The sequence below is a fragment of the Phyllostomus discolor genome, chromosome 2, assembly GCF_004126475.2.
Source record: "Phyllostomus discolor isolate MPI-MPIP mPhyDis1 chromosome 2, mPhyDis1.pri.v3, whole genome shotgun sequence".
Taxonomy (NCBI): domain Eukaryota; kingdom Metazoa; phylum Chordata; class Mammalia; order Chiroptera; family Phyllostomidae; genus Phyllostomus; species Phyllostomus discolor.
The window spans coordinates 140,798,971-140,813,148 of NC_040904.2; the positions used below are offsets into that span (position 1 = coordinate 140,798,971).

The following is a 14,178-nucleotide window of genomic DNA, read 5'->3' on the forward strand; positions in this document are numbered from 1 at the left end:
CATTCCTTTTATTCTTCTTAGCAGGTAGGGACAGTTTAGAGTCAAAAGAGATAAAAAAAAACCCAGCAAGAATCATTTTAAACTTTTAAATAAAGTCAATATGTGTCTCAGTAGTATTACACGCAATATTTCCCTTGCCTCTAAAATGTTCAAAGAGATTATATCTTGGTCTTGTACAACAGCCACCCTCAGAAATATTGAATGGTTTTTAGGACTCATTCTAATTAAATACCAAATAGCAACAAGACTAATCATCAGGAAAGTTAATTGCAATCTAAATATGAAATGCTTCCTTCCTTTCCTGAGGAAAAAGGGAAATTAAGTAGTACATAGTATATATTTTGTTTCCTCTCTAAAATTTTCCCATACATAAGAAAAGAACAAAATTGCCTAGTTTATCTCTCCATTCTATTCCTTGTTATGACAGTAAAAGAATACTAGACATGACTAGTTTCTAAATATTAAATATTTATATAGAGCATCAGGGTCAAGAAAAACCAGAACAGTTATTTCAGCAGAGTAGCTGACAATTTTCCTTCACCTAGATGTGAAAACATACATTTCGCGTGCATCCTTCCTAATCATCCTTTATTCCATCCGACTGCCATGGAATAGAGTACCATCTGCCATTGGGAGTAAGCCCTAACACTGGGGAAATGGCATTTCATTGTCTACCTAACTGAACAATGGAGAAATTAAATCAGAAATAAAGAGTTTGACCAGACCCTGGGCAATCAGTCACCCTGTTCTCTCACAATACATACACAAAAGAGGTTGTGCTCAGCCATGCAAGGGAAAACAGAAAAAAAGACAGGATAGAAGACATTTCTGGCCAATAAAGAAAATCTAGAAAGAATGTACTATTCCCTAAAGCTTCTCTGAAAGAGATAAATATGTGAACACTGAATAAGACCTGATGTGCTTACATGGCTGTACCTGTCTGTATTTCTTTTATGTCAGGAGCACTGTCTTTAAAACCTTCTTTCTCGGTGCGAACTGAAAAGGTGTACACTGTGGCAGGCTCCAGGTTCCAAAATGTTGCTGCTTCTTGCACCACTTTCTGGACCTGTCAATCCAAAAGAGCAAGTTTTCACTTGAGAACTATTCCACAATCGAACACAAGCCAAAAAGCTTGGGAGTTATTTAATTTCACTACTGTCTAATATGAGAATGCAGTAATATTGGATTCAGCAGGAAAGATTCCAGTTTAATTCCTGCAAGAGCCTTTTATAACATACCATGAAGGCAGCAGCAGAGGTTATGCATGTGATTTCATAATGCTGGAAATTCCCACCAGCTCGATTCCAGAGAATTTCTATGGAAGAGTCGGTAACTTTTCCCTCGTGGATATTCGATGGTGCTTCCAAACCTACCCAAAACACACAACACACTTAAATTCTCCTTCGATGTTTTCTAACTTGTTTTAACTTATCCCTTTAAAAGGGAAACACAAAGCGCAATTTTAAAAAATACGATAAAGTGTATTAATCAACTATCTCTCTATCCTAATTAAAAATAGTTGTTTACACATGCAATGACAGCTTATAAAATATGCTAATCATGCAATACTCAGAGTCATTGTAAATACCATTACAGGCAAGTAATTTCAATGTTGCAGCAAAAACTACATAGGAGCAAATTCACAACATTCAAAGGAGGAAAAAGAGATTACAGCTTTCTGAAACTATTAGCATAAGCTGAAAAGAAAATGGAGAGACAAATATGAAGTTTAGACAAAGTAAAAAATCTTCTTTGTATCAAATATTGGCTGAAGCTCAAAGCAATTTTTTAAAAAATTTTATTGTTGTTTAGGTACAATTTTCTGCCTTTCCCCCTCGTCCCCTCCACCCCAGCCATCCCCACCTCCCTCCCCTGATTCCACTCGCCTTTGGTTTTGTCCATGTGTCCTTTATAGCTGTTCCTGAAAACCCTTCACCCTTTCCCCCCAATTATCCTCTCACATCTCCCCTCTAGTACTGTCTATTTGTTCTTAATTTTAATGTCCCTGGTTAAAAGCAAATTTTTATCTGCAGAGCTTTTATGGTTATTTTTTTAACTTTAAAGATTTCATCTAGAATAAAGGAAAAAATTATTTCAGAAAAACTGAAAAAAAGCTGACAGCTTTAGATTGTCATCTTAGATATTGGTATATTTTGCTGCATGATATCACAATATTGTTATATTTAGATGATCAATTATTAATTATGTTCAAAGATAAAACTGTCAAAGAGAATGCTACTCAGGATGATTTGTAGTAGAAGGAAGAGAGGCAGAGAATACCATATTGAAAAGTATATAAAAATTGGAAGCAAAAATAAAATATATACTGAGATGATTATAAATGTTAAAATGCTGTTGGAATAATATGATTTGTGACACCAGTTTGGAAGTATCTTATGGAAGAGTTAAATTTAAACAGCAATGGAAGGATTATAATTTGGAAGAAAGAAGACTCATGGTAGTCTGATATATGTGAAGATTTATAGACAGAAAGAGGAAATCAGAAAGAACCTGGACATAGTATAGTTGAAAGGTTAATGTTTTTAGAACTCCAGGTGACATTTGCATGGTATTTATTACTCTGTACCATTAATTTCTATATATACTAGATGAATATCTTAGATAAATTATACATGCTATAAATGTTCAAAATCAATATTTCTATATTTTTTGGTAAATGTTTAAAAAGATAAATTGACAGCTGGTGTGGTGAGGGGGCTGGAGGTGGAGGGATTGAGCACAAAAGGGGAAAAGCAAGAGAAAAAACTCATGGACATAGACAACAGTGCAGTGATTGCTAGGGAGAGGGGTGAGGGGAGGTAGAGGAGGGTACAGGGGGATATGTGGTAATGGACGGAGACTATTCTTTGGGTGGTGAACACACAATACAGTGTACAGATGATGTCTTGCAGAATTGTGCACCTGAAACCTGAATAATTTGGTTAACCAGTGTCACCCCAATAAATTCAATAAAAGGAGAAAAAAGAGAAATCAAAAACAATATGAATCTCCAAATGTAAGTACTGGTATACACAAATATAACATGTATTAACTGTAAATATTCAAACAGGTAAGGAATATACACACTAGTTCTTTCCAGACAAATGTAGCACGGGAAGAGCAAGCACTTAGACATTACTTTGAGAGACACTTTCAGATAACGTAATCTAGTCCTCCTCACCTGCCTGAAATTATCCACATGCCTTGTTTTTGGATTAAGGCATTGAAAATTCTGATTAATATGCAAGGATTTTTTTTGTTAATGGATAGATTTTTAAAATTCATGCCCTCAATTTTATGGGTTAGCTCTATCCATATATCAGGCAATAAAAGATCAGGCTCAGCAGTGAGGTATTTGCAATTATCTTAAAAGATCTTTGAAAACTATTGCATTACAGTGAGCATAGTCTACTAATTTGAAATGTGACACAAAATCAACATGAAGATAAAACTTACGCAAGTCCTAAAATACTTACATGTTTTCACTGCAGGCACATGATATGCATTACTGAATTTGGTCCCACTGATGGCAGAAACAGAGAAATTATATTCTGTGCCTGGAGTTAAGTTGGCAACAGTTATTTTGTTGTCATGTTTCAAAGGCATGGTTAGATTTGGCCCTCCTTCAGTTAGTACATGTATACCATCAAACACTCCACCATCAGGTGTTTGAACAAACAAGATTACAGAAGTACTATAACTTTCATAAGGAATAACAATTTGCACTGGTTTGGGCTCTAAAAGACAAAAAGAGATTTATCATTAGTGTTTTTTTTCAAATTTCAAGCATATTTCTCTGCATTTTGTCTGTTTTGTTAGAATTTGTGAAAATATTATATGTCCGTGCATTAAACTTATGTTTTCTATGTCAACATTAGACAGAGAAACAGGCAGACATTTTGGCAGACCATATATGTACATGTATACTAGAAGTACGTAATTAACTTTCGTTTTTTTGATTTGCAGTAGTAGTCTCAAAAATATACTTTGAGATTTTCCAAGTTTTCATCTTTGTACTCATTTATTAAACAAATACTTTTAAGAACCTATATACTAGACCAGGTACTCAAATGAAATAGATTCGGCCAGGATCCTGCACTCCAAGAGCTCCCAATCTCAAGAAATAGATGCACATGTCACTATCTAGAAACCCAGATGATCAGAGTGTTACCGGTTTTAGGACACAAATCGAGAGGAAACCCCAGAGAAATTTCCAGGCTGATTTTACTAAGTTTATGCTAGAGGACAAGGGAGGCAGCGCAGAGGACTGCACTGGGGGCTGGCTCTGCTTGGCTGTTTTTATAACCTGGGGACGAGGCAGGCTTACATGAAAGGATTGCTTCTTTTGCAAAAAGCAGGCTTGCAGAATTTTACATTTCAGGGTCAGGTGACTGCTTTCTGCAGCTGCACTGCCTCATAACTTTGTCCGTGCCATGGTGTGGGGCAACATGGCAGACTGCTCATTATCACCACCCTAGAGAGGTCATATAGCAGTCACCTTGACAGTATGGTGATTGCCAGAGGGAAGCGGGGTGGAAGGAGATAGAAGAAGGTAACAGGGTGGAAAGAAGGCAGGGGCGCAGGGATAAAGGTGACGGAAGGAGATTTGACTTGGGGTGGTGAACACACAATACAATATGCAGTTGATGTATTATAGAACTGTACACTTAAAACTTATATAATTTTATTAACCAGTGTCACCCCAATAAATTCAACTAAAAATCCCACACGTGGGTCAGTAGTTTCCACATTGACAGTTAGAAGGGAGATAAAATCAACTACCTCTGCATGTTTAAATAGGGAAGTGGGGGTGGTAACATTCTTGCGGTCAGCCTAGCTGGCATTCCTTCTGGCCATCTGGTCCTGACTTGGCTGCCTGCGCACCGGTGTTCTCCCATTCCCAGCCCAAGATCCTATCCTGTCTCAAGAGCTGAGATGGTGACATGAACAAAAAGTTGCTGAGAAGAAAGGAAGAAATAACAATTCTAGTAGAGCTAGTTGGGAAAGGCTTTCCAGAGTCAGTAAAGTTTTATCAGAGTCTTAAAGGATAGTATGAGGTTAGCAAAAAGAGTGCATGTGAGGGGGAGAGGCAGTGAGAAGGAGGGAATTCCAGGCAAAGAGAATATTTAACCCAGGCATGGAAACCAAAGAGGGCATTCTCATGTGTTTGGGAATATCAAGTTCTTTCTGCTCTTTATTAGCTGAGTGTCTTTGGCACGTTACTTAGTCACTCTGTGCTTCGGTTTCTTCGTCCCTAAAATGGGAAGGAGACTAGTATCTACTTTGAAGGATCGCTGTGATGATTAAATGAGAGGTTATGTTTATACATAAAGTGCTTGGAGCTGTGTCAGGCACAGTCTCAAGCTGGTTAAAATTGTGGTGTCTGAGGAATGGGGACAAGGCCTGGAAGGGCCACCTCCGAGGCCAGATGCTGTCTGTGCAAGGCTCTGCATGCCGTCCATCTGAGAGTATCCTGCAGGCACAGGGGTTTTGAGGAGACCTTTCATTTCATTTTTAGGAACACAGTTCTAGCAACTGCTTGGAGGACATTTTACACTCTCTGATCTCTTTTAAACAGCTTTAACTCAGTCTTCTATTGTGCTATTTAGAGCAGATTTGAAATTTCAGACAATTTCAATTCACATTATTTTTCTACAGGTCAGTTTTAATCTCAACTCTCTCTGTGGATTATTGGGATACCATCCAGTATATCCTTATATTGTCTTTCTTCCAAGTACATATCTTCTTCTAAAATACATATTCTGAAAAATGCCTCTTTCCTCCAGAGAATAATTAGATGGCCTTTTCAGTTTTATTGGTGACATCTGGTTTCATGCACTGGAACTTGTTCTGAGTTACTGTTAAATATTTATTAGTGTGTTTCTGCTACTTTACATAGAGCCAGCATTGTGTAAAAGGATTTAGGCACACACATATTATTGGCATTCTAGAACATAAAATCTGTGCAATATATCCATCAGTTTTTTCAACTGTAACATATAACTTTCTTGCCTCTTCTATTCTTGGTGGTTATGAGAAAATGTTCAATATACTCACCATAAAAAATTTCCATATGGTATATTACTGGGTTTCAAGGCACTCTTACCATGATTTTCCTTTTGCAGTTATCTTAATTTCTCTTTTTCTCTCCATAACTAATTTATTGTAGGTTTCCTTTTTAAATTCCATCCAGCTCTCCTCAGTTACAAAGCTCTTAAAGTAAATGTGGCTTTTCTAAGGGTAGGATGACATCCCACAAGTGTCCAATCCATCTGAATCTGTGGGCAGTGATCTGCGAAAGTTTCTAAATGTGCCTTGAGCAGCAATTAAAGATCTGGGGACTGGAAATGAGTGACGGTGTAGTCATGGAAACAATTCATTTCCATGTTCTTGGGTGCCAAAGACATCTTCCCAGGAGAGACACAACTTTAAATAGGCAGAGTCTAGTTTAAGTTCTGAATGTGGAGTCAGTGATAAATGTGGGAGTTTTCCCTCAGCTTCACTTGTCCAGGGAAATGGAGCCAATGGACTTAACACAAGACACATTAAACCTGAGGCTTCCCCAAGGCTAAAAAGGTGTGGAGTAAGACAAAGTTCTTTCTTCTCTTCAAAATTATATCCTGAACCTCTGGAAACTCAAGTTGGAGAAGATTTCACTTTTAAAAAATAAAAGCTATTGACATATTTTGGGGACTACTGGTGGGTCTCCACCACTGTTCCTGTGACCTCTCTTCTCAACCATTTCCCTTCCAAAGCTCTTTCAAAAGAAGCTCTAGCACTGGGGGCTGTGTGATGTCTTTTCACTATAAGATAAACTGCACTAGGCTAAATTCAAAGGCTTTTATTACAGACGAGGTAAAATGAGGTCTCAGGAATGCCCAGTCTACATTAAAATGTATTCTACACCAAGAGGCAAAGAGAAAACACGAACACCAGCTCCCCTACAGTTCTCGCTCCCTCAACATACGTGGGTACAGTTAACTCCTCCAACAGAGGGAGCCCGAGTGCATAGCTGGAGCAGCGTGCTGTCCCACTGAGAATGGCCACAGCTCCTCCACGCCATGCCCACAGAAAAATAAACGCCGTAACAATGACAGACACTCCCACAGTGTTTGCTCCGTGTCTGAGTCCTATGAACTTCAAAAAGTAGATAAGATTCTTATTTTTTCTCATTTTAGAGAGAAGGAAATGGAGGACCAAAAAGTTTGAGTGACTTCCCAAAGGATGTAAACTGATTCATTGTGGAGCTGGAATTCTAACACGAGCAATCCAGTCCCAAGGCCCATGCTGTAAGACGGACTTCTCCCAAAGAAACAATCTATGTTTCAAGGTGCATGATGATAACTGGAAATCAAACTTTTGCTAGTTATTTTCAGAATAATTTAGGCAGAGAGAGTGAGAGAGACATTTCAAAGGAGAAAGGGAAACAAAAGAATATGTAAATTTGATTTCCTTCTACACGTCTGTAAAAGTTCATTAAAAGGAAAATACCCCTCAGTGCTCAATTGCCTTAAAGTGTATGGGAGAGAGAAAATTCGAACATAGTAAATAAAAGTTATCAACAAATACTGGTTGAATGAATGCATGGAAAGCATCAATTCTACTCATGCACCTTGGAATAGGTTAATATTTGTTTTGTCATCTTGAGATAATACAAATGATAAACGATAAATAATCTGGTGATGCCAAAAGTGATTACCAAGCTTAAGAACTGGATAGTAAGGCCAATAAGATTATAGGAAATAGTAGAATGCTTAAAGGAACTACATATAATTCACCAGAAAGAAAGGAACTAGGGGACACAATGGGTGTTTCCAAACATTTGATGGCCTTTCCTGGGAACCTGAGAGTCTGTCTGCTCTGGGATCCCCTGCTAGAGGACAATGACAAGCACACACTAAAAAGTATCAGAGGCTCTGTGATGAGAATTGCGTATCAGATTGGCAAGAAGGTCTTTGTCCTGCCTTCAAACCCCAATATTTGATTATTATTTCTAAAATTTATAGGTGTTAATCCAAGTTTTAGCTTCCATGTTGGAGAGCAGTTTTACAAATAAGTGCTTAAATTAAACAATTAACAACTGTGCTTATACCCAAAGATACAGAGCTGAAAAAAATTCAAAAGAGATCACTATCTAGAAAAAGGAGGCAACATTTTTATATTTTAGATGGAAGGTGGGTGAAAATATGCTAAGTTCCCTAGAGTCAAAGAATAGGACTTAGAGCTGGAAGACAATTTTAAAGTGTATTCATTGATCTAACATTTTAGAGAGAAAACTTAGCCACCAAGACAATATAGAGATACTCTAACCTCATACAGCTAATGATTGACAGATGTAAGACTAGAGTTCATTTCCCATTTATACATACTAATTTTAGCACTTCCATTCTGCCAATAAATCATAGGCATGAAATAAGTTTTCAGCAATAGCTCTTTCTTAGCAGTTTTCTTTTTCATAGCTTTTTTCTATGATAATTATCTATATGTAGATTTTCTTAGAAAATTAAGTATGAAAGTGCCATTCATGAATTTAGTTTTAGTCTTTGGAGGATGAAACAGGAAGACTTGATGCTAGCTGAGGGGAGACACTGCTGGTATATAATTTTGGGGGACCAATCATTTTTCCACCAGGCTGCCCTTACTGAGAGCCACAAGGCCTATGAGGTCCAATGATGTTTCCTTCTTCAGAGTCACCACTATCAACCCAAATTGCTCAAGTCAAAACCCTAAGCTTCTCCCCTCCTTTATTTATCATCAGTGCACCAGCATTAAAGTGTGGACCATCTACTCCCATAAATATAAAATGTATCTGCCCTTTCCCATCTTGTCCACCACAACCTTTTGTCTGCATTCTACAACCCCTAACCCAGTTTCCTCGCCCTTTCACAAACCATTCTTTGCATGTAGCTTGTAACATAGTTCACACTGTCACTCTCCTGCAGAAAACCCTCAACGGCTTCCCATTGCCTCGGGAGAAACTCACAAGCATAGACTGTAAGGCCTATGTGATCTGACCCCTGAATGTCTCATTTCCTAACACCTTTCTCCTTATTCATCGGGCACCACACATTCTGGCCTTCTTTGGTTTCAGATATACCAAACTTCTTTCTGTTGTCCAGCCTTCATGCTAGCTGTGTATATCTAAAGTATCCTTCTCCCATCTAATTCCACTCTGGCTCCTTACCCTTGAAGTACCCACTCAAATGTAACTCTTCTCTTACAGCCTGTTTACAACAGAACTCTCCTCCCCTCTTCAATCACCCTCTATCACATCACTTTGCATTTTCATTCCTAATGTTTATCACAATGTATAAATATGTATAAATATTATTTCATTCATAAATTTTCTTTTTACTTTTTAAACTGTGTTTCCTTAATAGATTTTTCAATGATTACTCATTGAATAAATTAATCTTTTGAGAAAGGACAGGGAAATTTTTTGCTTGTTTAGCCCTAAACTTTTCACATACTGTCAATATTTCCTTCCAGCGTGCCACAGCATGCCTTTGTTAACATAGTCACAATTATAAATGCATGCGGCTATGTGTCAGGCACTATTCTGAGTTCTTACATTTACCAAGTCTGCTATCCTCAGGGAACCCCATGATATATACAATTATTTTCTCCCATTTTGTAAGTGTAGAAACTGAAGCATACACAGGTTGAGCACATTGCCCAGAGTTACTCAAAGAGTTGAACCCAGATTCAAACGAGGTAGTGTGGCTTTAGGATCAAGTTAATCATAAACGATGCTGTCTTTATACAAGCAGGGAGCATTGTTAGGACAAAAGGGATAAAAATCACTCTAGGTCCTGAGGCTACCACTAGGTAAAGCACACCAACAATCTACTTAAAAAGGTGAAACCTACTCCCCAAGGAGTCTATAGGGAATATTTTATAGTACCCCAATATCAGTAAATACCTACTAATAATGAATGAAAAGTATTTGGTTCTCACTTAGAGTTTGTTGAATCGTTACCATCTCACTCAAATTCCCATTCATCACCGTTGCCATTCCAATGTCATACGTCATCCCAGGGATTAAATTATCAATCTTGCACCTATTGGCATCCTTGACAAAAAGATTCATGACTTCTCTTGCATCTGGTATGGATTTAATTTGAATGTAGACCTCGTGGCTATCTTGTGGGAATTCCCACTGAAGAATTATACTGTCCTCTCCCACATCTTCAGGGTTAGCATAAACTTTCTGAGGTGGATTTATGCCTTGGAGAAATAGATAAATAAATACGTATCTTAGTTTATTGTCAGCAGCACTCATTCTATTGAATAAAATATCCCAGTTCAATATAAATTAGTGTTTAAAGTAATTTAAACAAATCTTAACATTACCTTCTCTTAAAAAGAAGTCAATTTTGGAGAAAAATATGTCTTATTACTATGTAAGATTTATCAATATGATTAAAAACAAACATTACATGTCAACAGAAAATAGATGGCATTTTGCAAATTCTTTAGATTTTTAAGAGGTTTATCAGGGTAATGTTCCTGTTATTGAAATTATTTAGCCCCTTATCCAACATACACAGGCACCGACTATGTTCCAGGCATTCTCCTGGGCATGCAGAGTGCATCAGTAAAAACACAAAGGTCGCTGCCTTGTGGAGCTGTATTCTAATGAGTAGAAATGGACAACAAACAACACATATACCAAATGTTTACATTATACAGTACTTGAGATACAAAAAGCACTAAAGGAAAACGTAAACCACAGTTCAGGAGATCAGGAGTGGGGCGCCTACAGGAAGGAAGTCATGGTTTACATAGAGAATTCAGGGCAGGTGTCTTTGAAAAGATGAGATTTTAAGCAAAACACTTGATGAGAGAGTTAGACACACAGATTTCTGGAGAAGAGAGCTCCAGGCAGAAAAAGCAGCTAATGCAAAAGCCCCACAATAGGAGTTTACCTGGCATCTCCAAACACAGAGAGAAAGCCAGAGTGAATGGAGGAAGAATAACAGGATGAGGCCAGGGGTTAATGGAGCACCAGGTCACACAAGGCTTCATAGGCCTTTACTTTGAATAATACAGGCAGCAACTACAGGATTATGTGCAGAGGCATAATCTTTCCTGCATGATAAAGAATCGCTTGGGCTGTTTATGTTAATAACAGTCTACAGAGAAGGCCAGTGTTGGAAATAGGGAAGCAAGGCCAGTCACCTGGGTGAGAGTGGCGGCCAGGGTGATGAGAGCCCTGAGGGAAGTGGGGACAAGTATTGGGATCTGGGTTAATTTGAAGATAGAACCGACAGGATTTCCTGACTGATTGAGTGTAGGCTGTGAAAGAAACGCAGGGGTTAACAACACCCACCAGGTTCTGGCCCAAACAACTGGATAAAAGAAATGGCTGTGAATTGACGTGGAAAGGGCTATGAGTGAGGCAGGTTTGGGTGGGAGCATTTGTGGTTCAGTTTTGGACATGCTCAATTTAAAATGTCTCTTAGATTGCCAAATGTGATATATTGAGTAGGCAGTTAGGTATTTAAGTCTGGGGTTCAGGAGAAAGGTCTGAGCTCACAGTATAAATTTAGGCATCATTAACATATAGATGGATTTTAAAGCTTGGGACTGGTATTTATCATAAACATAATTGCAACTTTAAATTATACTACCTTTCTAATTTCTGAAAGGTATGACACATTTAGAAATAAGGAGAAAATTATGGTATTTACAATAAATGTAAAACATAATCATAGAATTTTTTCTTTTCTTTCTTTTCAATTCTCACCCAAGGACATTTTCTCATTCTTTTAATGAGGAAAAGAGAGAGAGAGATGTGAGAAACATTGACTGTTGCCCCTTGCAAGTTCCTCAACCAAGCATCAAGCCCACAACCTAGGCATGTGCCCTGACTGGGGGTCACACCCGCAACCTTTTTGGTGATGGGACTACGCTCCAATCAACTAATCCAGCCACATTGGCCAGGGCAGTTTTCTTGATCCTCTATTGCAAACCAAAGAAAATAGTTTAGTTTATCTCCTTATACAATTTATTTGAATTTCAATCCTTGTGACTTTACTTATAACACTCTGGAATTTATAAAGCCTTCCTTTTAATCCTGATTATTTGTCCTCTGTTATGTGCTTTCCTTGAACTTTTAATAGTTCCCAAGGGCATGATGAATCATTAGTTCATTATGAAAAGGATGATTATGGAATTCTAAACTGTTCAATAGTTTTATTTTAAATAATCTTTAAAGAATTATGATTTTCATAATTACTTTGAAGAAATTATAATTAGATCTTTAATCCATTCTGAAGTTTACTTCCTTATCAACACAATTAGACACCGCATTTTAATTTTTCAAGAAAATATCATTCTTGGCCAGACCTGTAGTCTGCTCAGCCTATATCTTAATTTCACAAAATCATTGCTGACTTGGCTTTAAGTGTTGAATCTGATTATTTATGTAAAATTATCAGAAAATGCCAACATAATTCAATTAGAAAAACTGTTCACAAGATTCCAGGGTAAAACAGTATTATATCTTTGTTCTTACATAGCTGCAAAACTTAAACATCTATCAAAAACACTTCCTTTAGTGGAGGATTCAGATGAAATCCACTGAGCACCGCACGGAAGCGGAGCTCAGGGCAACGGTAACGGCTGGCAAGTCTGTGACAGCCCTGCAAGTGCAGAGCTCTCTGTGCACGCCTGTGTGTGTTTACAGGAGGGGACTGCTCACTTTCCCACACTCTCAGAGGCTCCCTGGCCCCAGAGAAGTGAAATTTTATGCAATAAAAATATACTTTTCAATACCTATCAAGGCCCTTCATGTTATGAGTCTAGATTACACTTTCTAGACTCTCTCTCCATATGCCCTTCTGTACCCCAGGGATGTCAGTGTCTTTTCAGTTTCCTAATGGTCACATGCCCATCCTCCAAAAAGCCTTCTCCTAGGCTTTCCTAGGTCTGGCTAGATTGATGCCTGCCTGGGCCTCTCTGCCTATGGGCATCTGTTTGCTATCCTTGCAACATTCTTCTGCCACCCCACTCCCACCTAATATACTCCTGTTCCTTAATGACTCAGCATCAATCCTCCACAGAAAAACTCTTGTGGCTATCCCTGTACCCCGAGTCTGGGTTAACTGAGCCCTCTCCATGCTTCCATGTTATCCAGAGCATAGCCCCTATAACAGTAATTATAATACAACATTATTACTCTTTTTTAACTTACTCATCTCACTCCTTTAGTAAAGGCAGAGAGCAGGTCTTACTCATGTTTGCATCTCTAATCCCTACTGTAGTTCCAGATACTAAAAAATAATTGTTTAGTAAATAACAAATAAAACAAAAAATATTGCCTCAACCTCAGGTGGGTAAAAAAGGACTGTGTTCCTAAATCCTGGGCATGCACTGCTGTGTCAGCTTACAGTTAGCATACATAGCAAATGACTCAAGATTAAGTGTGCAGACAATGACTTCAAAATTAATGCATCTATGAGAAATAATCCAAGTCTGCCTATCAGTTAGCATTTATCAACTGAAGGATGCTCTTCCTGAGCTCAGGGAAGAAAAAATATCTTCTATCTATGAAAAATTCTTTTGGTTAGGATTTGCAACACTGAATACATATAAATGAAGCATTTGCAGTTTAGTAAACATTAAATGATATCTTTTCTTATCGATATTATTTTCCAAGAACCTTAAGTATTTCCAGTAAGTGTAAGAAGGTTAATTACTCTATGGCTGTGAACATGCAGGTTTTACATCTCAGCTCTAGTGTGTTTAAATTTTAACAGTGGGATTTCAAAGAACTTGGCATGAGTGCATGTTTAATACACAAACATACATACATTACCCACAAAGGGAATATGTGTTTAGTTAGGCACTGTTTCATACAATAGTGTTTTATCTTTACAAAAAAGACTGACTTATATTTAAGGAGGTTAACAGAATGCTTAAATAAAAGATAAATTAATGATTTTGTTTTAGACAAGGATTCTAAAACTGCCATGTGTGAGGGGAGATTAGAAGTGTCTTAGCCTAAAGTCCTAGGATGCAACTGCCCCCTAGTGGTCAAGTAATCACACTGTGTGAGAAAATGAACAAAGTAAAACATTAAACATGCAGTCTATATGCTTGTTGGATTTAGTGTTATTAAAGATAACTGGGTGAACTAATCTTTATATTTTATGAAAACTTATTTTCTATCCA

The 14,178-nt window shown here is 37.7% G+C and overlaps 1 protein-coding gene across 1 annotated transcript in view; it reads right to left on the bottom strand.

Annotated features, from left to right (window-relative positions):
- The window catches only part of PTPRQ (protein tyrosine phosphatase receptor type Q), a 250,188-nt gene that overhangs the window by 224,479 nt on the left and 11,531 nt on the right, over positions 1 to 14,178 (bottom strand). The window contains exons 9-12 of the mRNA XM_036018637.1: positions 9,958 to 10,227; positions 3,477 to 3,737; positions 1,239 to 1,369; positions 937 to 1,066 (exon numbers count right to left, since the gene is read on the bottom strand). Of these exons, the coding sequence (XP_035874530.1) occupies positions 937 to 1,066; positions 1,239 to 1,369; positions 3,477 to 3,737; positions 9,958 to 10,227 (792 nt within the window). The remainder of the gene's footprint in view (positions 1 to 936; positions 1,067 to 1,238; positions 1,370 to 3,476; positions 3,738 to 9,957; positions 10,228 to 14,178) is intronic.